Here is a 24217-nt window from a genome sequence, read left to right on the forward strand (position 1 = left end):
TGCTGTATAATCAAATCTGATTGTATTTATTTCCCTTCCACTCAAGAAGATTTAAATTAAAGACCTTTGCTATTGAAATTATTTTGTAAAAAGACACAACTGAGAAGACATAACTGCAGTTTTGTAAGTTTGTATTTGTAGATAAATACATTTGGAGATTCAAATGCACAGGAAACCAAAAGCCAAAACATTTGCTCAATTAAAAAAGTATAATCAAAAGAACAGCATTGTCTGGCTCTGGATGTGGTAATTTATGTCATTTCTATCCTAACTGCATTTTGAATGTCTTATTCATGTGCAACGTATGAGAAATGTTACCATAGAATTAAATGAGTCATGCATTACTCCCTTTTTTTTTAAAACATTTCCTCTTCCTCCTTTATTGTCTTTTGTTCTGTATTGTAATTTGTATCACATGTCAAACAGAGACATTGTACAACTCTGAGTGGTAGTTACACAAAGGTATTTGGGAGTAAACAGTCAGCTCTACCATCATGTACTGTACCTTGTCTTACCTATGCTGAATTGATTGCCTAAACTCAGAACTGCTCTGTACATTTGTCTCTATGTGAGTGCACCCTCCTGTGGTCATTATTGCACATTACAGAATAGACATATGAGCTATCTCAATTTTGTACACTGCTGTGTTGATTTTATATATGCTGCTAATTTGTATTTTTGAATTTGTGTTTTTTTCTATTAAAATAATTAAACAAACAAAATCCAAATATATTATAAGTAAATATTTAATTAAATGATAAATACTGGAGCCAGTTAGCATTGCTGTTTCTTAATGTTTTGCTTTTCGTTTTTCTCACTGTACTGGTAGCTACTGCTCTCTGCACTAATGAGATGTCACCAGTGGTGGTAGAGAACAGAAGGTTTCATTATACATGGATAATTTATTTTCACTCATAGCTCTTCTTATCCTTTAAACTCTGGCAACACTTGGGAAAACCAGTTGGGGGAGATCTAAAGTTAGAAATTAAACCTGAATAAGAGTGATGTCATGCACATCAAATTGGGTGCTTGGAACTCCCTCCTCCACTAGCTGCTTTTGAAGGTGGCCTTAATAGATTTGGGATTTGTGTTATTTTTAGACCAAGTATACTATATCTAGATCAGCACTTGAGTTTACATATTTTATGAGCAGTATGACTCCTTTTTTAAGCAAGATTGTTTGGACCATAATAAACAACCTTATTCTTGATATATTATGATGAAAATTTCTGCAACTTATTTTAATATTCCATTCACAAGCTACATCAACAGTAAAGTAGTTAATAACTAAATGAACTGCTCTCTCCACTGGCCACACTGCTTCACACATTTACTTGTGTCTTTACACACCATTCAATTAAATCTATGGTGTAACGAAACAAAAAGCAATAACCATACCATTTTCAAAATAACTCATTCAAAGAAAGAGATTATAATTACTGCCATTATCCTCTCAAACACAATGGCCAACTGCAGGGATATAATGATTTATGGGGAGCCATTGTATAACTCATCTTTCATCCTTTATGGCAAAAAACATTTGAGACATTGTTGTTATGTTGAACAATGTAAACATTTCTGTAATGTAATAAGAACATGACCAGCCTCCTGCATAGACCTGTCTTACCTTTGATGGATGTTTTAATTGATTCCTCATATGTTATCTTCCAGACCAGTTTCTACTGTGCTGTTTGAACACCCAAGACATAAATTTAATGTTGGTTGGCTTTTGTGACTTCATGGTCATATCCTGTTGCTTTGGTACTCTCAAAGCTCTCCATTATATTCAAGGTTTATTGTAAATGTTCTACATTACTAATCAGATATATAGCTCAGCTGACTGACAAATACGATCTGTGTAGCTGCCATCACAGTTAGTCATACAATTTCAGTTCATTTAATAATTTAAGTTAAAAATTAGAATAATTTTGTTTGGTTAAAAATATTTATTTTGCTTATTAACATGAATATAAGTTAGATTATACACATAAAACATATATTAAAAGAGCTGTGTAATATTTTAATAGCGGAACAAATGTTCTTTGTGTTGTTGTGGGTGGGACTGTTTTGGTTGGTTGCGCACTGAGCAGAACCCTATGGCAGAATCACAGGTGAAAAAAGTTCGGTTTTGGCAGAGGGGATGGTCATTGAAGGGTTGCTCGCTGTATTGAAGTGTATGAAGCTGAATGAAGACTTATAAGGCTGGAGGTTCATTTTCTTACCCCTTTAGTTCACGCGGCCAATGAGGTATGCAAGTTTATTTTTATTTGTATGTTTGTAATAATTTGAGTTCACGTGATAACTGCATGTTACCTTACCGAAGCTTCAATGCTAATTATTCATTTTAGTTAGTAAGTTTGTTTTGTTTTGTGACATATATATTTAATAGTAAATTGTTATTCTCTTTGAGAATTTATGTCTGTAAATTTATAATTTTGTGTTTTGTATTCACCCAGTTAGTTCTCATGGCATGTTGACGGTATGGATGCAATAAATGCCTGTAGCTCCATGAATGCCTTGTGTTCGTGTTTTAACTGGAGGGAGTAATAATCTGACATGGCAGCTTTTACTGCAGTATCAAAACACGCAGCCTCACTGCTTCCGACATTGATACAGTATGTACTTTGTCTGATTGCCATGGCATTAACAGGATGTGACAGTTATTGTGTAATGCATTACATTTCTAGGCTGTCGAACATCAGACTGGTCTGGCGAGGAGCCGTTAATTTCCTCGTATTTGAGGCGGGATCAACGAATGTCGATCAAATGCGCTACTGGACAAATTTACAGCCAATCATATCAACGATACATGATGACGTAATCAGAGCCTGTAGGGAAAAATCATGTAGCGCAAGTTTTTGTTCTATTTTCAAAGTGAACTTGTCTTCCAATGTATGTATTTAGTACACAATCTATTGCTGCTTCGAACGGTTGCTGTACCTCCGTGGCCGCCATGCTGGAAGTAAACAGAGTCGCTGTTCAGTCGTCATCGCCTTCTGTGATTGGTTCCCTATCTCAGGCGAAAATGTTATCTTGGTGGCCATCTATGGTGGCCAAGCTAACTTTCTGAGCGAAGTAGAATCTCGCTCGAATGAGAGCATGGGTATACCCAGGCTATAACATTTCTGCATCATCATCAGTTGTTCTTTAATGCATCATGCATGACATGTAATAACCATAGACTGTATAAAAGAAATGGACGTAACATCCGTGACGTCACCCATTGGTTTGTGGACTCCTGCTCGGAAGCCAATAGTTTCGCATCTAGGCAGCGCCATCTTGAAAATTTCAGGTGCATGCCGGGAAAAAAAGAACACGGATTCTACTGGGCGGAAGTATGGGCGGAGCCAACAGCGGAGCGGGGAGGTTGCGATTGGTTGCGAGGGCTTGTGTGTTCACTGTTATATACAGAAGCGTATTGCTTCCATACCAGAACAAAAAAAAAACGGATCAGTATCACGTTATAACCTTATAGTTTCTTGTTATAACATAAAACTTTTCACGTTATGACGTTATAATTTATATTGTTATAACATGAAACGTTTCACGTTATAATGTGATAAATTGGTCTCAGGCGGAGGTGGACCCCGGTTAATCAGGTTGTGAACTGGCACTTAGCCTTTTGCAGTGAACCAGCATCACCGTGGCCCACTTTTTCGTGGGAAACGTTTTATGTTATAACAAGAAACTATCATGTTATAACATAAAACGTTTCACAATTATTTGTTGTTTGCTTCACTTTTCTTGTCAAGTTTGATTGTAACAGCATTGTCTGTATGTTGCAGTCTGGCATAATGTGTACTTTGTACAATTCTGTGTTGTATTTGATTTGAAAAACAGGAATAATGAAATAACTTGACTATTGTTGTAGGTTTGTTAATGGTGACTGATTCAGTACCTGGCAGTAGTGTGTACAAATTCTTCAGATAGCCAACTGTCACGCGTGCCATTTTCATTTATCTTTGAGGACAATTACTCTATTGTCAACCGTTAAAGTAAGTCAAAGACAATGTAGCTTCACAAGTGTGTGTGTGGATCTGTCCCTGCACAATATGGTTTATGTGTGTTGGCTTGTTCATTAAAAAAACAAAAAAAACAAAACAAACACATCTCATGCTGCAAGTCATATCCATTTCTTTAATTTTGGTTTCTGTGTTTGACATTTAGGGTTTTTTGCATTTTTTGCATTCAAATTGAAGCTAAACAACGTAGGCCACTGGTTTTAAAAAGGAAAAAAAGGAGGTTGAGACTTAAATGAGACACTGACAAAACAAAAACTGCCTGTGGTCAGTAGCTACTTAAGAGTCTTGGAATTAAGTGTCATATCCATTCAGCTCATTTTGGTCAGTTTTCTTCCCACAAACTGATGTCCCCTCAGTCCTTAGCACTGAAATCATCAGTGTTCATGCTCTGTTAAATGGACACAGCATTCTTCTGCATGGCTTGTCACAGGAAAATAATGAGCAGCAAATGCATCTCGCTTCAGTGACTCATTTCCAGTTCATACTTTCCAGTGAAAGCCTCAAGTGACATCTCTAAGGATGAACAAGGCTACCAGATCTACCAGAATCTAGCTTTACCTAACAAAATAATAAGTTACAAAACAATGAGAACCTATCATAGACAATAACAGCCTGTCATCACCCTGAGTCTATGCTCTTTCTTTAAAATATGAAGTCATTCTTCCAGCATCTTCATTCTCACTGTGGAAGAAACAAACTTAAAACCAAACTATAGGGTGTATTGTTTTGTCTTAGAGATACATGGAACAGAACTTAGTGCAAAGTCATTTCTATGGGAACCACGCACAGCTGACCAGCGCTGTTCTGGCATCATAAATTATAGGTGAAAATAAAACAAAAAGTAAAAACCATCAGAGTCACTGCAGGTCTGCACGAGAGTTCAACACAGGCCAGAACAGGGTTTGGTCATCAAAGACTTGCCAAAATGCTCCTTTTCTCCCATAGTTCTCTTCATCATTATAACGTGATTTTCCTTTTAGTCTTACTTTCTTCAGAGCTGTATCAGGCAGCTGAAACTGTCTTTCTCCTGTCCATCCATCCATCCATCCATACATTCATCCATCCATCCACACATACATTCATCCATCCATCCTTTCAAGTGTTCAGTTTCAGTCCACAAAGACTCTTTGCGCTTTCACGACTTCTGCTTCCTTCAGCAGTGTCACAGCTCCTCCGTGAAACAAGGCACCTTGACCTCGCCTTCACCTCAGGGTTTGCTAAAAGGCCACAGACAGTGCATCTGAAGGTCAGGTGCTCCTGGTTGCTTCCTGGTCTTTGACCCTTGACCTTTAACCCTGGTTCATGGATGCAAAGGTTATCTAACCTTGAGAAAGAGGTAGAGAGGGAGGGGATAGAGAGACAGAGAAGAGGGGGAAAAGAAGGGATAACATAATTTAATTCCATATTGTTCTCATATTTAAGCACATACAGTAGCAATCATGAACAAACAAATCCCCAGACAGTATTCAGTATATAAAAGGCCTATAAACCTGTTTTCGCAAAGTTATTATGAGTGATGGGGTTCAACATTTACACCATTTAGAGTAATTTTGGTTATTTCTTGCTTTTCTCATTGGTCGAAAAGGCCGTGTATTTCTGTGCACCAAGCAGAAATAAGCAACATTTGAATTCAAATCTAATGACTGCTGGGGGATTGCACGCTTATATTGCCAACACTGCTGGCATCTAAAAAACATGAATGCACAGAGCTACTGTACAAACATTTTAATTGTTGCTTATTCAGTAATTGCAATTTCATATTATAGAGGAAAAACTATAGTAATATTTGAAACCAAGTTTTCAGGTGGTTTAAGAACACAGATTCTCACTTTTTTCAGTCCAACCCACTGACATGAATTCATTTAGAGATTTTAACCAACTTTTATATGCTGGCAAGCTGAGTGTCAGAGAGTTTAATGCTGCTGACCTTCTGCAGCTCCTCTCTTAGCCAGGAGGGAAGGGGCTGTCCGAGGCGATGCAGCAGCTTTGACAGCTCCACATTGTGTTCCCTGTAGTACCTGGAGAGATATGCACGTGCCTGAAGAGAGAAGCAGGGGAGAGCAAAAGAGGTAAGACGATAAGCAGGCATGGATGGAGAGTAAGGAAATAAATTAAAAAAGGGATAGAAGAAAAGGAGGCAAGTTGGTGAGAGGATTAAAAAGGAGGCGGGGAAGCACCAAAGTAGCAAGGGACATATGACAATAGACAGAAAAAGGAGAGAGGAATGATCAGGGAGCAAAGTAGGGAAAGATGGAAGGAGGCAGGAAGAGAAAGAAGTACAGGCAGTGCAAAAAGGGTTGGCAGGAGGGATATTTAGAAGAGAAAATAAGGATGATGCCGAGGGAACAGGAGGCAAACAAGAAATTGAGAGAGATTAATGATGTGCCACCATCTTTAGATGAGTTTTTCTACTCAGTTGGACTATATGGTCACTAAGTGCCAACTGGTAGGAGCAGAGCTAAGAAAAGAGAGGTTCAAGAGAGGGAGGGAAATTACATGAAGGATGCATTGGATCCATGAGCTCTCTTCCTCTCGTGTTCATCTTTCATCTTATCTCCCTGTCTTATCCCAACACATATATCTCACAAACACCAAAGTGCAATAAATCAACTTGTGCAATATTACTGTGAAATGTGAAAATGTATCTATGTTGGCACTTTTGTATTACTGAGTTTCCTTTTTTATGACTGAGTATGTATGTGTATGGTTGCGTGTGTATATATGTATTTTATCTCGCCCTATTATTTGACTACTTATTACTTTTTAAATGAGCTCTGTTCTCTGCCTTGGGTTTTGAATTTTGTTGTATTCTATGCAATGACAATAAAGGAATTTAATCTAATCTAATCTCTCCTCACTGGTCTTCCTTCCATCTCCTCCCTCCTCATCTGCCCTCTGCCTCTGTCCCACTGGTAGAAACTCAAATACAGTTTAATTACAGGTGACATCGAGGCATGTATGAGCACACGTGAGAAGACAAATTGTATCTGTGTGTGTTTGTCTTCACATGAGAGCAAATGTGTGATTCTCTGTCCTTTGTGGAATCGGTGGCCAGGACAAAGATTTACGGATTGGATTTTCTCCATCTACCTTTCTCGTTCCATCCCCCCTCATCCTCTCTCTCATGGGTGTTGTGTCACTATTGAATCCTCATAATTAGGTTGTAACTTTCTGTCGGGGATCTGATTGACTGACAGTTTCCAACCCAATGCTTAGTCCTGTGGGAAATTTTTGCCACAGCAACGGTGAAGACTGTGGGCTGTCAATGTCAGTCAGGTTGTTGCTTTTCCTTTTTTTATTTGTCTCTTTCTCTAACATGTCATTCAATACATATAACCGCTTTTTCACTGAGCATAAATCTCTCTGAATTAAAATATAAAAGATTACCTCTGGCTCCATGGAAGGGTACTTCCTCCCTTTACTCTTTCCCAAACACTTTGTCTTTCCTCCCTCAAGGAGCTGGCACCAAAAGCCCTTCTGAGGGTCAAACCTGAGAGAAGAGGAAAAGAGCAAGGCGGATAGAAAGGAGAAAGAAAGAGAAAGACAGAGAAAGGAGAGCAAAACATATCTCCATAAAAAATCTCAACTGCTAACTTTAAAGATTAATGACATATTGGCTGCAACATCAAGAAGGAGTCTCTTTTTTCTGGAAATCAGGCAAGAAAAAATGGGCCATCTTGCACTCACGGACCAGACATAAATGTCACTATGCATTCAACACTCTCTGTCTGTCTCTGATTCTTTTGCTATCTGCGTCTCTCTGACTTTTGTGCTGTCTTGTTTCATCTCTCTTGTCTCTATCTCCCCCTCCCACTATGTATCTCCTCACAACTCACCCTTGTGGAATAACAGATATGTTCTGTTCAATCGAAAGTCATTGTTTTTGGGAACGTGGTTGGATAATGGAATTTGGGCTGTATCACATCTAATGGATGAACATGGTCATTTTGTAAATCATGAGAACTTTTTGCGTTAAATATAATCTTCACTGCTCATTAAAAGAGTACAATAAAGTAATTAAAGCCATTCCAATTCCCTTTAAAACAATGACGCAACAACTGGTGGTGCATTCAAATGTTTCGGAAATGAGATCACTCTGTGTGGAAGGAGTCAGTTTAGGTAGTAAACAATTCTCTAATAAATTCATTAGAAATGTTTTTAACACACAGTACTATCCTTACCAGCTAAAAAGAAAATATGTTCTGCGTGATTACAATGATGTTGAGGCAAGAAAAATAAGGAAGAGATATTTATCTTATTCTTATCCAATCCCTCACAAAGCTAAAGAGGTGACATTGAAAATATGAAATGATATCTATCCATCTAACCAATTCCTACATGTAAGATTTAAGATTGTGGTTTTTGTGAGAGTGACATTGAAACAGTAGAGCATTTTTTTTTTTAATGTGATCATGTTGGGGAATTAATAATGTCTATTAAAGTTGTAGAGTACAGTTGACAGAGAAGAACTTGGACTTCTTGGTGAACAATCTAATCTCACTTGGGAAACAATTTATTCACAAATGTAAATACCTCAAGATAAAACCTCACATCAACGGTTGGAAGAATGAACTCAAGCTATACAAGAAATTCGTGTACTACATGACAAACAAAAAGGCCCAAAGACTATTTTTGTTAATGGACTTATTTGCCCTTCTAGAATGAGACCCTCACATTGTTATTATTTTTTTATTTTCTTCTTTTGTTTTATTGTATTGGCTTCTCTTTATATCTTAGAAGCTGGTTCAACATCTTCAATTATGGTATCACAAAATGTGCCGTAAATGTTTGTAATGTTATACTGGAATACTACTGGAATAAAAAAAGAGAAAAAAACTCTGTATCTCCTCTCTGTTGTGCAACCTCTCTCTCTTTCTCAGTCCAACAGAGACACAGCTAGCATGATGAAAGGTCTAGTTTATTATTCTACTGGTAAAGTTTATTCTAGATGAGATGGAATTTATCTCTAACACTATATAAATTACTAGATTAAAAAGTGTGATTAGGGCTGCAACTAACAATCAGTTTTATTATTGTCTAGTCTGCAGATTATTTTCCCAATTAATTGATAGTTTGGTCTAAAAACATAAAAATAGCACAGAGTTTTTAAATGATTTATGCATCTAACTCCAAAAACTTGAAAAAGAAAATAATTGACCATCAGGGTAGTTGCAGATTCATTTTTTCCAATTGAATAACTGACTAATTGTTGCAACTTTAAATGTGTCGGGTTTCAGTTCATTGTGTGTCAAAACATCCTGAGGAAAGCAAGTGTGCAAACAGAAGCTGGTGTGTTTTTATTATGCACTGTTTTAGCCCATATTTATTCAAAGCTTTTAATGTGTAATCATCAAATTGAGTACCTGTAATTGGTTGTTTGTATGCCACATTATCAAAGAATTATTTATTGTGTTGTAATTATTTCTTTCCTCCTCCAAAGAATCAGAAGCATTACTTCTTTTTCTGAGGTTATATATTTATTTATTGGTATTGACATACTGTATTCTATTTTCTATTTAAAAATATGCGTTTCTGATCCATCCAAAGTGTTTCTTATCTTCTCAATCAATAAGCTAATGTGTATAAAAATAGAAAATGCTGAAAATGTAATTGAGTCATTTGCGGCACATTATTTCTCTGGGGTTGCCAACATGCAAGTTGCTCCAACATCTCTCATATGTATATCTATCTATATATCAAAATCAGGAATTCTATTTAGGCCAGAATGGTATTTAATCCTCTAGGCAGAAAACAAGTGAAAGATTTTTTGACTTCTGTGACTACTAAGTACAATAAGGTACAGTACAGAGGGAAAGACCACAAAAACACCTATTATAAAACATAACTCATAAAGGATGAGAGAGATAATGTGAAATTACTGGGGATGAATATGCCAGAGATGGACTTCAATTCATGTCTTTAATTCACAACTGAATGTGAACAATACACCATGTATGGGAGAGTAAAAAAAAGTTGTCACTTCTACAAAGTTATCTGATTGGCTGTAGCACCCCTGGTGAAGCCAAACTGTCTGTCTTGTTAGCTGTCTGTCTGAGTGTTGCACCCCAGCAGCATTTTACCATATGTAACAATCCAAACAAGGATACAGAGAGACATTTTCAGAGTACTCTAGTACTCTAATAAATAATTTTACATTTTACTTGTTGGTCTACATGTATATTTAAATGAGTATATGCATGTGTGCACAGTGTACCTGCATATGTTTTTGAATGTACATTTATGTACTGTAGAATTTTTACTAATCTATTATTTATATGTGAAATTCTGAAGGAGTTTGCATGCATATATTTATGCAGATTGTTGTTGCAGTATAGATGCACAAGGTATAGCAAAAGAAGATGTAGAAAGATATGCATTATGGCTAACTGCTATTTGGCAGCCAGAGGATCGGGGCTAATGTGTATGTGACTGAAAGATGCAAATATTGTTCTTTATCTGCATGCATCAGTGGGTGAGTAAGAGAAAAAAAAGAGTTAAGTGGTTCTCCTTCACTTTTCCTCTGACAAGACAGGGGGAAGAAAGGAGAGGGGATTACAGTAAATAAATAGGCTCCAGAGTTGAGGATCTGTCAGACTGCTGCCATGTCAAAAGAATGAGGAGGAGAAAAGAAAGATTAGGCTTTTGTGTAACTAACTCTTTGCCCAAAACACACACACACACACACACACACACACATGCACACACACATACACACACTCAAGCATAGACTCAAGCATAGACACGCGCACATTGCTTTTTTTCTGTCAAAATGCATCTCTTTACAAATCATTTGTATGCATGTGGGTCCATGATTCAAAACAGAGACACTCTCTGTCCCAATCTGAGCTGCAAACTCTAGATGTCCCTGTCTGGATGTTTGAGGGCTTGCAAGCTGATTGCATTCTGATGAGTGGCGCTTGATAAATTAACGGTTTACCACTCCTCCCAAACTTAAAGGTCACACACAACATCTCTAATGGAGAATGAGGGGAAACAGAACATTAAGAATTGTGTTTCTAATCAAAATAATTTGGTTGACATGTTTTAGAAATCACTTCCAACATATTAAATGTATTCAAATATAAACACATAACTTGTATAATGTACCTGTATCACAGAATACACACATGATGTTATTGCTGAGTTGCATTTACAGCTCTTGAGAATGTGCCTCAGTTGGTCAATTGGTCTTCTGTGGCTATACATCACAATTTTTAAAGCTTCTATTTGTAAGAATCAGAAATGTTATAAAATATTTCTAACATTCGGTTTTGCACCTTGTTTAAGCAAGCCCCCCACTCCCCCCAAGCTCCCTGAGATATACACAGAGGCTTCTTTTGTACTGCCATTGGCCGGTAAGAGCCAATCCACACTTTCCAACCTTCAAAAGTACATATTAACCACTGTTGAAATTCAGTGTTTATTTGGTTACCTGACTATTGTTTTGAGAAAGACTTGAAAAACTGTGAACATTTATATATTAGCTGGATGTGCTGTTTGTCATTCATAAAAGTTGCATAAGTGATTTATCTTAATGACTGGCACTGTTGCCATTGCTGATTTAGTCATTTTGGATTGACACTGTGCAGTGGATTAACCTTTTCACACTTTTATTTATTCAGACAGCTGTAACACAGACAGGCAGGCGGTGTAAGTGAGAGGACAGTGAACACTCTATTGGGAATTGATCCCAGGCCAGCAACCCAGGAGGCTGAAACACTACTTGAGTGTCTCTCTCAAGAATATAGGCATCAAATTGTTATTGCAAAAACAAAATGTGTTCATTACGTTATACAAATGTTACTTCAAATTACACAAGCAACATAATAAGTTGTTATTATTTTTAATATGTTTGGAAGCTTTGTTTTATTGATTACTGGCAATTGGGATAGATAAGGTTTATAAAGGCATTCCTCAATAAATGTTATGGACTACGTAAAATACTTGCTGTTAGGCTACTTTATAATATATCTATAATAAAAAAAATTACTCCCAAGAGTTTCTGCTGTAATTATATACAACACATTTGAAGTAAATATAAATATTTAAAAAATGACCACTTCTTTCCTGTGTCATCACGTCTTGTATTTGGCTCTGTGGCCTTTTGGGGGGACTACATACTACATAAGACATAACATTTGAAAAACGCACATACGCACGTTTGCTTCCCCTTAAAATACAGACAGTGGCTCAAACCTAAATCTATGTGAAGTCTGCAATTTAATGGCTCAGAGCATTTAGTGAACTGACCATCTGCTAGTGGTTGCTCTTTGGTGCCTGGCGATATCATTGTTGTTGTTTTCATCAATGACATCACCTGGCACCAAAGACTGGCAAAAGCAGCCTCACCAGCAGATGTCAGGCTTCACACAGATTTGACTTTGAAGTCTTATTATTGCTAGAATTTGAATGAGCATTTCAATCACAAGAAACAGCAGGTGAAAGATGCCTTTACACAGGAGGACAGGCCTCTGAGAGACTGAGAGAGAGAGAGAGAGAGAGAGACAAAGAGATGGCAGATGTACAGTGTGAGACACTTACGTAAGGGCCTGAGAGTAGTTAAAATGAGGAGTGACTCCCAGAAACCTCTGGACTTCATCCATCACTGCCGCAGGGTTGTTTCTCAGCTGATGGCCATCTATGATCATCACCTACACACAGATACATACAAACTGTAAAGCTGGGAACTATAACTAGTTAGTGCATTACAATTGATTTCAGGAACACAATAAAGGTGACAGTATGGTTCCCTACATCTTGCCCCACTCCTCTGTAAATGATGGAAAACTAAACTCTGACATTGTACATCACTTACATCTCTTAAACTATGTAGTATATACAGTTAGCATTATTTCAATTATGTCTCTCATCACAAATAAACATCTCATCTTACATAAAATAATATTAACATCCATTCATATGCAGTGAAAGAGAGCAGAACAGGGGTCACAAGCCAACCTTTTTGGCTTGTAATCCCAAAAAATACCTGGGACCCCTCATTAAACACTGCATTGTCTAGCAGTTCAATGAAAGATGAATTATTTTCTTTTTTTTAACAACTTTTGAGGTGAGATGAAATAATATACAGTACTTCACAATAAATAAAGCAAAAATTAGAGGATCCCTTAAACCAATCCAGTGACCACTTGTAGGAGTCCAGACCCTCAGGTTGTAAACCTATGATGTAGAGTGTAATGGTTCATGCATGTGCATTTGTAAGGGCTTGTATCTATGAATACCTGATTAGCAGGGTAGTAAGTAAGCCATCTCTCTAGGTGTGTGGAGTAGAGGCCAGGGATGAGGCAGCGGCTCTGCAGGGAGCGCAGCTCAGCTGGTGCTCCCGGTCTTGCGCTGATGACATCATAGAAGGTGAACCGCAGGGCTGCATGGTCCTCGTGAGCTCTTTGATGCTGGGAAGGTTAGAAAATACAGCCACATACCCTTTAAAGACTTCTCATTCTGATTGTACAATTGATGCCATTCTCATACATTAATATATTCATAACTTCACAAATATTCATAAAGTCACAACTATAATCTTTATTGTGGACAATGGCATAACATATCAGCCAGCACATTGTTGACTTCCATGTTTCATTAATCAAAGACTTAAGTTGAAGATTCAGATATCCTGACATTTTCCATATGTAGGTAAATATATATGAGGCTCATTAACTCCTCACTCACAGAGAAAAAAAGGACTTCTAACAGTCTTGGATAAAGAACTCACTGCAGATCAATACAGAGATGAAGCATGTCATATGAAGAGGCAGGCAGAGGCAGGCAAAAATAATGCATGTGTAGTCACTGGCGCGTAATGTATTCTGTTTGTGTATGTACCTGATACCAGCTGTAGGCTCTGTCAGAGGGGTTGATGAGCAGGGTGATGATCTTGGCCTTGGGCAGCAGGGCAGCAGCGCGCCGCGGGGAATCCTCTGCGGGGAAGTAGTTAGCGCTTTTCTCAAAGAGGAAGTCCGTGCTAATATTAGAGGGTACAGGGAAAAACTCCATGTACCTGAAGCAACAGACACACAGAAAAATGAAGAAGAAATGCAGACACTCATGATACACATGCACTTTAGTAAACTCTGTCAGAAAAATGCTTCATTCAAAGTAACATTCCTGTGTGAAGTCACAAAAATATGGCCATTTATTAAGACAGCAAGTGGGAGCCACCATAAAATAAACTTAATGATTTAATTCAAACAGTGTTTAATAAAAACTGTTCAGAGTAAAGTTCTTGCTGGATGACTTTGGAGAATGCACCAGCTGTCTCTGTCAGCTAAGTAACCCATTTATGGGTCAATTTAGACAGCCATATGTCTGTTGGCTTATATGTACAGTCTTAAAAGGATCATTTTGAAGGCTTAATAGGATCATTTTGAAGACATTGTTGAACTACTTAATGGATCACTGAAGTCTGCAAGACACAATACAGTCTGTAACAACCTAACAGAACGAAAAGGGTTGTTTATAATAGTTCATTTCACCTTGAATTCTGCTGAGAGAGAGTGAAACAGGGGATAAGTGTGTGTGTGTGTGTGTGTGTGTGTGTGTGTGTGTGTGTGTGTGTCGTAGGCTGCTTTTGGGGGGGAATTTCTGACTTAAGAGCAGTTAATTGGGGACAGCTTGTAAAAGACTGATTTCTGGGTCAGTCAATAAGGTTATGGTTAAGGAAAGGTTAGGGTTAGGCATGTAGTGGTTATGGTTAGGATTAGGGTAAGTCTCTAGGAAATTAATATAAGTCTAATTTCCCCAAAAGTGACTAGAACAACATGTGTGTGTGTGTGTGTGTGTGTGTGTGTGTGTGTGTGTGTGTGTGTGTGTGTGTGTTCTCACCAGTCAATTCCTTTATGGTAGTTGTTAGTGTTGAAGAACTGGACCTCCTCGTAAGTCTTTGGACTGGGGAAATTACTGGAGATGGAGGGATGCATGAGCAGGAAAAGATAAAGTGCTGTCGTTCCTGGAAGAAAGGGCATAATTCATAACTGGCTCGTTAATTCAGCTCAGCAGAGAGTTGTCTGTGTGTGTGTGTGTGTGTGTGCGTGCCACAGTATGTGTGAGACCTGTCATCCACTGATCCATACTGGAGGATTTTTCACCCTGCAAGATTTATATCTTGCTGAGAATACACTGTGTATATGTATGTATGTGTGTGTATGTGTGTGTCTGCAATGATCACAGGCCTCCCCATCAAATGATTCAAAACCATTTGACACCAATCAGCACTGGGGCTCTGGTCGTGCCCTCTGTCTCACCCTCAGCAGCTCTCTCTCCACCCTGTTCCCCTTACGCTTACTCCCACACATCTTGTTACATCTCTACTCACTCTTACCTCTTATTTGCAGCAACATCTCTGACATGGGAGGCATACCCTTCAATAAAATTATAGTTTATTGTACTGTGATTGTTGTTGGGCTGCTAATGTTGCCATAGTGACCCATCCTCCCATTTAGGAAATTATGATCTGGTTTATTAGCCGCATTATGGGACCTCCTAACCTCTCACACGAAACACCGGCAATTAGAATTTCTGAAATCACAAGGAGTCAAAACTCGGGTGCCAGGCACCGCATACAGATTTTCTAATAATGTCCTCTTTATTTATCTCTCTGACAGAGGAAAAGTAAGAAAAGTAAAGAGGGGGAGGGCAGTAGCTCAGTACTGTATCTCTATGCATCTAAAGTAGATAGTATGTGGGTGGAAAAAAAGAAGTAAAAGCCTCCTCCTTTGTCTCCCTCTGACAGGACCAAAAGGAGCGAGGGGGATTAAATGAATGGGCTCTGATGTGGAGTAGACATGTGGACACACAGTGTACTCTTTACAAAAGAGTAAAGAGTACAGTCTAGACCTGCTCTAAATGGAAAATGCCCTGAGATAACTTCTGTTGTGACTTGCCACTATATAAACTTGTTGCATGTGTATGTATGTAGCTTACCTGTTTTCTGTGGTCCTATAACCATGAACTTGGGCAATCTGTCACAGGTTTTCTCCTTAGACCAGATGTCTTTATGCCGTTTGTCATCACATGGGTTCTGAACAGACAAATGATGATAGGGCTACATATGAATACTGCACATAAAAAACACAAGTGTAAATACATCCAGCGCATTGATGATTTATTTTACAATGGGTGAATATGTATTTCACTCAATGATTCCCAAAGAATACAAAAGAAAATGGAACTCCACTATACCAAAATCAGACAGTGTATAATGTTTTTAATCTACAATAAGAATATCTTTACAGTACACACAAATTCTAAGTGATAAAATGACAAAATGCACATGAAATCATTCACCAGTACAGGTAGGCAAATATCCATGTAAACATACCTGCCAGAGTGGGTTCTTTTGCTCGGGAAATAGCTGGAAGTACTTGTGCGCAAGCTGAAGAGGTGGGAGTGTATGGAGTTTCAGGTTTGTCCAGGAGCGAAGAAAGGAGGCCAGATGGACAAATGTATAAAGGCCCAGGCGATCGTTGCCATAGTTAGACAGGTGGGTCATGAATATACTGATCTGTGGTGGAGAAACATAGACAGGATAGAAGGGAAACAGAGAAAAGGTAAGGGCATGAAAAGAAAGAAAAAGATACATATACTATATTGTGCATAATGGTGATAAAGCCAAAATCTTATTTCCCAATTTCCCATGTTTGTGAAAGACTGAGGCAGTACTGAAAATTGAATTACTGACTGCAGTGGAAAGCAAATTGCTAATTTCTCAGTGTGTGATGGTTTTAAAGTATCTAACGGAGGAGCTGTCCAGCAGTGGGAATCAATATTTGTTATCATTTTGCAAAGTGACACACTCCTCCACTTTTGTTATGTAAGATTATACATTAGCTCTCAGCCCAGTGCAGTTTCCCCAGTGCAGGGGAAAATCAGATGAATTGAAACCGCTGTATTCACCACTTGTGATAGATAAAGTTGAGGAGGCAACACAATACTCCTCATAACCACCTGGTGATGGGAGAGGTACGGCTTTACACGGGAGAGTGTCTGAGAGTGCGTCAGTGTGTCCACAGTGTGTTAATGTGTGTGAGGGATAAGGAGAGACTCAGAGGGAGTAAAGGAGATAGTGTGTTGGTCCAGGCAATCTGTTCACGCCTCAGTGCTTTTTTAGGCTGATCAAAGAGACAAGCTAAGATGGCTGCTACAGACAAATGCAAGCGCACACACACACACGTTTCTTTTTGTGATTGGAAGGAGCTTGGGTACGTGTAGTGTCTGGATGAAACAGTAACATCAGCCATTAAGATATAAATTATTTGGTGAATGTGGAAGTGTGCATGTGTGTGTTCATGTGTGCATGAATGAATGTGTGTGAGTATATTTTGGAGAACACCCATGAATGTGAACACACACACACACACATGCAAAGACACACACAAGCAGTGAATTTCCTGGTGACAGAGGACTGTCGGTGCTCCTCTTTAACGCTGAAGGTTGCCGTAGATACAAAGCGACACACTGTCGGGGTTTGATGGATCAGCGTCCGGCCGACCTGGAAAGCTGTTCAGAATACTGATCACCTCCGAATACTGATGGGAGGAATCTTTGTGTGTGTGTGTGTGTGTGTGTATGAGATGCACTGTGAGGCTGAGAGAAAGAGGAGTAGACATGTGTGTGGTTACTTGTGTGTGTCCTTGTGACAGAGACCGCAACACAGAATAAAGAAAGAGCGAGAGAGAGAGAGAGAGAGAGCAAGGGTATGCAAGCAGGGCGCATGTCAGCGTAATTGTTTATGCGTTTGTGCGTTTGTGTATGCCATCACAATTGTGTGCATCTGCCATAGCCGTCTTATCTTGTGCTCACTCCAAGCAAACCAGCATTGCACCACCCAGCCTTGCCTGTTTCATATCAATCTAGTTGAAGTAACAAAGTGGAACCACCATGCACTCAACCAGGAACAACAGAAATACAAGCCAGTAAAACTGCTTTCCTACTCCTCCCAGTAAATCCATCCTCTTTGAAGCATGAATGAGGAACTTGAGCATTACTGTCAAAAATGTGTAAAATTAAATTTTACAGTGCCTCACATTTGTGCCTCACATCTATTCACATTTGGTGTTCAGAAGGATTATTTCCTATGGCATACTGCTAGGAAAAAAAGAGAGGATGATGTAATTTTTATAAAATGATAATGTTTTGGAGTGATATGCAACAAATGCCTACAAATCTGACCTGAGTAAATAAGATGGTATGAACCATTTCAAAGTTTCCCAGTTCTCCCATTTTGTGTTGTTTTGTGCTTTTTTGAAAGCAGAGAAAGTGATCAAAAAGTGATTTATGTTCACTTCAAACCACTCAATACCCTATGATGTCTGACTCAGGCGGTGAGGGGAGGGGGTGTGTGCTGTATGGATGTGTATGTGTGGTGTCTAGTATATGTGCAGGTGAATGAAAAACACTCTGCGAGAAAGAGAGAGAGATTGGTATGGAACATGGACAGTGTTGGGGGTAACGAGTTACAAAGTAACGGATTACAGTAACGATATTACTTTTTTGTGTAACTAAGTAAAGTAACGCATTACACTAAAAATATCGGTAACTATACTACTTTACTAGACTATAGTAACGTGCTTTTCTGCGTTACCCTGCCTTGTTTGCGTTTGTGTAAAGTTCTGATCTGTTAAGTGGCGTGTGTGCATGCGCGTTGCTTGTGTGTGTGCTTGCCTGGGCCATAGACTGTATGGCCTGGGCAGTGCACTGTTGTCATGGAGATCGATTTGATTTGAGTGACGTCGCTGCCGGTGAGAAGCAGGGAATTGGAGATGGAGATGGAGACGCCGGAGAAGGAGATAGGGGTTTTGGCCAGTGACGATATGCACATTACTTCCAGTTTATTTCTCGAAAAGACAAAAATATCCGTGTGAAATGCACTCTATGCCCTGGCGACAAGTGTTTTTTAACTGCTGCCACGTCAATGAGCAACCTGTCTAAGCATTTGTCAGCGCAGCATGGCAATACAAAACTTGTGGCCAAAGATCCTGCTTGTCGGTCATTTGAAGGAGTCACTGAGCAGCCGACCCCACCTAAACAAGCTAAGCTTTTGTCAAGTCTTGGAGCGCAGCAGGTAACACAAAAAGAAATTAACAGGCTAGTTGCAGGGTTCATTGTAGAAGACATGCTTCCCCTGTCGACCATTGAATCGCCCAGGTTTAGAAAAATATTAGATAAAATACCCGCGACCCTGCATTTTCTGTTTCCTTTTTATGGGCTTAAGTGCATTTCTGTTTTATTTTATGGGATAAAGTGACCTTTATGTTTATATTTTTCTTTGACCACTTTCATTGACGCCTGTGTTTTGAAACTTGTGTGTTCATTGACCCCACCATAGCCTCCTTTAAGCTGTTATTTGTGGCTTTTACAGTGAGGCATATTTCTTTGTGAAGACAGGGATAGTGTTCTTTCGTATGGTTTTACATTCCATTTTCTATACAATAAACACTATGTGGGCAGACTAAGTGATGTTTTTCCATGTATCTACACGGAAATGGGAAAGTAAAGTAATAAGTAGTGAAGTTACTTTTCAAATCCAGTAACTAGTAAAGTAATCTCATTACAATTTACGGAAGTAACTAGTAACTAGTAATGAATTACTTTTTTTGAGTAACTACCCCAACACTGAACATGGACACATTCATTATGGATCTTGGGCTTAAGCACTGGCTGCCAAATTAAACAAAGAGGGGGAAACAGGGTGATTTTGTGTTTGCAATTTGAAAACTGCAGAAAAGGAGAAAAGAAAAAGGTGTGTGTGTGTGTGTGTGTGTGTGTGGGGTGGGGATGTTAACAAAGGGAAAGCCAGACAAAGTAACCTTGGCAGGTTATTCTGAATTAAAAAGCAAAACACAAAAAAGCCACTTGAGAGAGTGTTAATCTCCCGACACAGTGCCGGCCCCAAACCCTTTCGGTGGAAGGACTCACTGTGGCTAAAAATTCAATTAACTGAATCATATAAACCTTTTCTCAGCATCCAGTGCCACATCTCATTTCCTGAATATTGGATTGCTTTGAGTCCCATATGCGCCTTTAATAAAGAATACCATGCTAATAATTTAACACCAGAATTGGGCTCAAATCATACTTGGAACCAGACTGGGAGCAAAGTGAAAAAATGAGAGACATAAACCCAAACGCTGCAGTCTCCCTCTTTTAATCTTTGTCCCTTGTCTTTTCCTCTTATTGCTTCTACGTAGCTTAATTTCCTCCCTCATCCCTCATCCTTTAATTTCTTGCTCTAACTTGCTCATCTGCTCCAAAAATCACTTTATGCTTGTTTTTTTTCTACCCTCTCTCTCTCTCTGATCTCATGCTGACCTAGATGCTCTGATGAAGCATGTCAGTCCAACATGGAGTCATGTTCTTCAAAATCCATGAACACATGAGCATACACACACATGAGAGTCATGTCTTAAAAGATTAGAAAAACACCAGTGATGTATTTGAGTTTGCAACATGTTCCAATCCCCTCTAACATGATTGCATTTTTGGAGAAATTATTTGATTTACTGGACCTTGATTTAGGATGACTTTGTATCTATCTGTCTATTTGTCTATATATCTATACAGCAACATATCTATCTTTAAATGTATTTTATAATAATATATATTTTCTACAAATCAATCTACAAAACAATTTGCTTTGTAACATTTCAAACTTTGCCATCATCCAAAAAAACAAGTTAAAATCACCTGCAAACTTTTGAAGGGGACATCAACTGAAAGCTTATGTGTCCTAAATCCTACTACATACTAATTGTTGGCAGGTTTTGAGTTCATACAGTAAAAGTGACTAATTTTTGAGTATGCTCCTGATGGTAACTATTGTCCCACTATTACACAAAGTGGTTATAAAAATGAAATCAAATTGTAGATGGTGATGAAACAGCTCAAGGAACACCTGAGAAAACAACAGCAACCTGCAATTACACATCAAACCCTATCTTGTTTTGTCCTTTATTTAATCTATTTTTTGCAACCATTACACTTTTGTGCTGGTGTCATGTCTGAACTAGAATTAAGAAAACATGAATGATTTATTCTATCTGTCTGCCTGTCCTTGGCACTCTACCACTCATCCTCCTCTCCCTCCTCTGGTGCTTTCTCTCTCCTCCAGTGTGTAGCTGTAACAGTCTGTTTCCCATTACAGAACACTTAGTTCCACATACATTTCTCCCTGATTGAATTGTTATTGCTACTAAAAAGAAGCCTACAACCCCCTGCCAGTTTTATTCTTCCTCCTTCACCATCATCCTCCTCTCTTCCCTTCTCGCTCTTGCAACTTGTTCTCTCTCTTTCTTTCTCAGTCCATCTCGCTGTCTTTGTCTCATCAGTGGATAATTGAAAGCTGAACATCAATACAGCAAATGATTTCAATTCAATTTATTCTGCCTGCTCTAGTCAACATCTACGGGTCCTTTCCTATTCTGCTGCTTTTCACTGCTTTACTCTCACTTTGTAATTTCTGCTCCTGTGGATAGTAACTTATTGTGTGTGTGTGTGTGTGTGTGTGTGTGTGTGTGTGTGTGTGTGTGTGTGTGTGTATGAGAGAGCGTTTATGTGTTGATGAGCTGCCAAAGCCTTCAGTAGCAATCAGCAGGACTCCGGAGAAAGGAAAGGAAGGAGTGGAAATGAGACAAGAAAGACGTGTGGCAGATTCACATGTGTGAGCAAAGTCAACACACTCGCATAGGTTTAGGATTTCAAGAAGAGTAAATAAAAAATTAAAAAAAGATGGAGAAAAGATAAAAGGCCACAAGGGATCAGAACAGGAAAGGAAGAGTGAGTGATGTGAGGGTGAATGCTGGGTAAAAACAGGCGACTGTAAGGGGGGGGGCGGGAGATTGTGCTGATATTTTGGCTAATAAGCTTAGTGGCAGAGCTAAGCGCTAAATGTCAGCCCTGATATATGTCTACAGCTCTGCTTATGTCAGCTCCACACACATTTATATAAACATACACATGCACACATACGCAGAAACTGGCATGCTGACATATGCATGGGAAGGTGTTTGTGTGTGTGTGTGTGTGTGTGTGTGTGTGTGTGTGTGTTTGTGTGTTTGTGTGTGTGTGCATCACCTCCTCTCTGTATGTGTCTGGATTCTCAAGTGACACAAGATGCCGTGACCTGAAAATTAAATCTCAATCTGTCTGCCACCTCCTCACCCTGCCTTCCCTGTCTCCCCCCACTCTCTCCCCTCTTCTCCTCCTTTGCTTGCTCTCTCTCTCTGTGTCTCTCCCCCTGCTCTCTCACCAACTCTCTGGCCATTTATTGCGAAATGACTTGTGCCCTATTGGCTGTTTGCAGAGTCTAGGTCGTCCAATCGATTGTCGAGCTTATGTGAGACAGGGAGCTCAATGATTGCCTTATGCAGCCCAGGAATGATGGAAAAGTATCCAAATGAACACACAAAGACAAATGAACACATGTACATGCACACACATCCAATATGTTGGTCACTTGTTGTCAGTGGTAAACTACCACCACGGGCCAAATGTGATTTAAAGTCATTGAATGGGAAGTGACAATGTTACCAATGTGCAGATCATCAAACAATAGGACACCCCTGGGGGACTAAAGCAGAGAGTTACAGAACACTATTGATTACAAAAGGGCACACTCTAATGAAAGCTTTTGCATCTGCAAATGGAAACAAAGCAGGGAGAAACTAAAATGAATCATCAGTGTATGTGTGTGTGTGTGTGTGTGTGTGTGTGTGTGTGTGTGTGTGTGTGTGTGTGTGTGTGTGTGTGAAGATGTGTGTCATAGCAGATAACTCTCATTTAGTGTTTAAATTGCTTTTATGTTTAATGGGTCTCTTCATTAAGAGATACAACAAGAGAAGAGTTTCATCTTTATTGCACTGATTAAGAAAGGGAGAAGTGAGGGAGAAGGACAAAAGATAGTGAGAACAGAGGGGGAAAAAATGTAATTAGCCTTTGTGTGTTTCTGGCTGTGGGTGTGTGTGTGTGGGTGTGTGTGTGTGTGTGTGTGTGTGTGTGTGTGTGTGTGCGTGCATGCGTGCGTGTGTGAGAGCGTGTGTGTGTGTGTGTGTGTGTGTGTGTGTGTGTGTGTGTGTGTGTGTGAAAGCTAGAGAAAGAGGGACAGTGAGCCTTTTTAGAGGCATCCCTCTTGGTGTGTGAGCTCATGTTGAGATGACATCACAGGTGATGTGAGCAGAAATATTCTTAGAAACAGCTACATAAATATAACACACACAAATTAAATTATCCATAGAAATCTTTCTGGCACTAATCACCACCTCAGCACAATGCTGCAAATATAATGAAGACAATGTGACAAGTTGAAAATAGCATGACATTGACATGACATTTTGATGGAGGAGAATATGAGCTATTTTATTGTAAAAACTATACATACAAAACTCATTTATCTGAGTGCTTCTTACAGTAATGGCATTTCAGTGGTAGGAGGGAAACATAGTTGTTTTCATTATTTTGGCATATTTATTGTTATTTATCATTTTCTTCACGGCATATATATCCTTTCCTTTCTGGTGATTTTAGGAAACACAAAGCAGTCTGCTGTTACTTTGTGACTGTTTTGACAAAATAGGCTTTTAAGATGATGGGATAATATACATTTTAATAAGAGCAAGTCTGTGATTTTAATTCAGCCATTTAATTGGCCATGTCAGTATTTATTTTAAAGGATGTGTGATCTCATGCCAGTTTAGATTCTGGTACCTTTAACCTAGACATGGTTGACTATGTCACCTAAAATAGATTCCTTGTATTCATGCATTTTGTCTCACTTAACAATACATAATGAGCAATTCAGCCCCCAAAACCACTACATACCTTGGACAGAAAAAGGTAAATTACACTCTAGTCCAGTTTTTTACTCCATGACAACCAAATAGTTCATGCCTATTATTAGAAAACATTTGTTGCTGCACAGGGAAGTGTAAAACACTTTATGTGTACCAGAGGACTTTTGGTAAAGAGCTACTTGACACAGAGAAGGTAGGTAGGAAGGAACTGCAGACTCGAGCAATTATTTAGGTTCTGTTGAGCTGCATACAAACGGATTCCTGCTTTGTTATGTCAACTGCCAGATGAGGGTAGAACAATGATCATACTTTATCTCTATGCAAATGTATCATTATTATTTGAAAATGTTAAAGAGAAAGTAACAAAGAGGGAATGAAACAAAGAAACAAATGAAA

At 38.9% G+C, this 24217-nt stretch overlaps 1 protein-coding gene across 2 annotated transcripts in view; it reads right to left on the reverse strand.

Annotated features, from left to right (window-relative positions):
* Positions 1–5311: 5311 nt before the first annotated feature.
* The window catches only part of ndst3 (N-deacetylase/N-sulfotransferase (heparan glucosaminyl) 3), a 40829-nt gene continuing 21923 nt past the window's right edge, over positions 5312–24217 (reverse strand). Inside the window, exons 6-14 of one of the 2 annotated variants that reach the window (XM_053331035.1) lie at positions 16357–16539; positions 15960–16056; positions 14862–14985; positions 13863–14037; positions 13262–13432; positions 12564–12673; positions 7410–7512; positions 5950–6060; positions 5312–5341 (exon numbers count right to left, since the gene is read on the reverse strand). In XM_053331035.1, coding sequence (XP_053187010.1) covers positions 5312–5341; positions 5950–6060; positions 7410–7512; positions 12564–12673; positions 13262–13432; positions 13863–14037; positions 14862–14985; positions 15960–16056; positions 16357–16539 — 1104 coding nt within the window. Of the gene's footprint in view, positions 5347–5949; positions 6061–7409; positions 7513–12563; positions 12674–13261; positions 13433–13862; positions 14038–14861; positions 14986–15959; positions 16057–16356; positions 16540–24217 lie in introns of both variants that reach the window. The other variant, XM_053331044.1, reaches the window with a different exon arrangement.

The sequence above is a fragment of the Scomber japonicus genome, chromosome 2 (genome assembly GCF_027409825.1).
Source record: "Scomber japonicus isolate fScoJap1 chromosome 2, fScoJap1.pri, whole genome shotgun sequence".
NCBI lineage: Eukaryota > Metazoa > Chordata > Actinopteri > Scombriformes > Scombridae > Scomber > Scomber japonicus.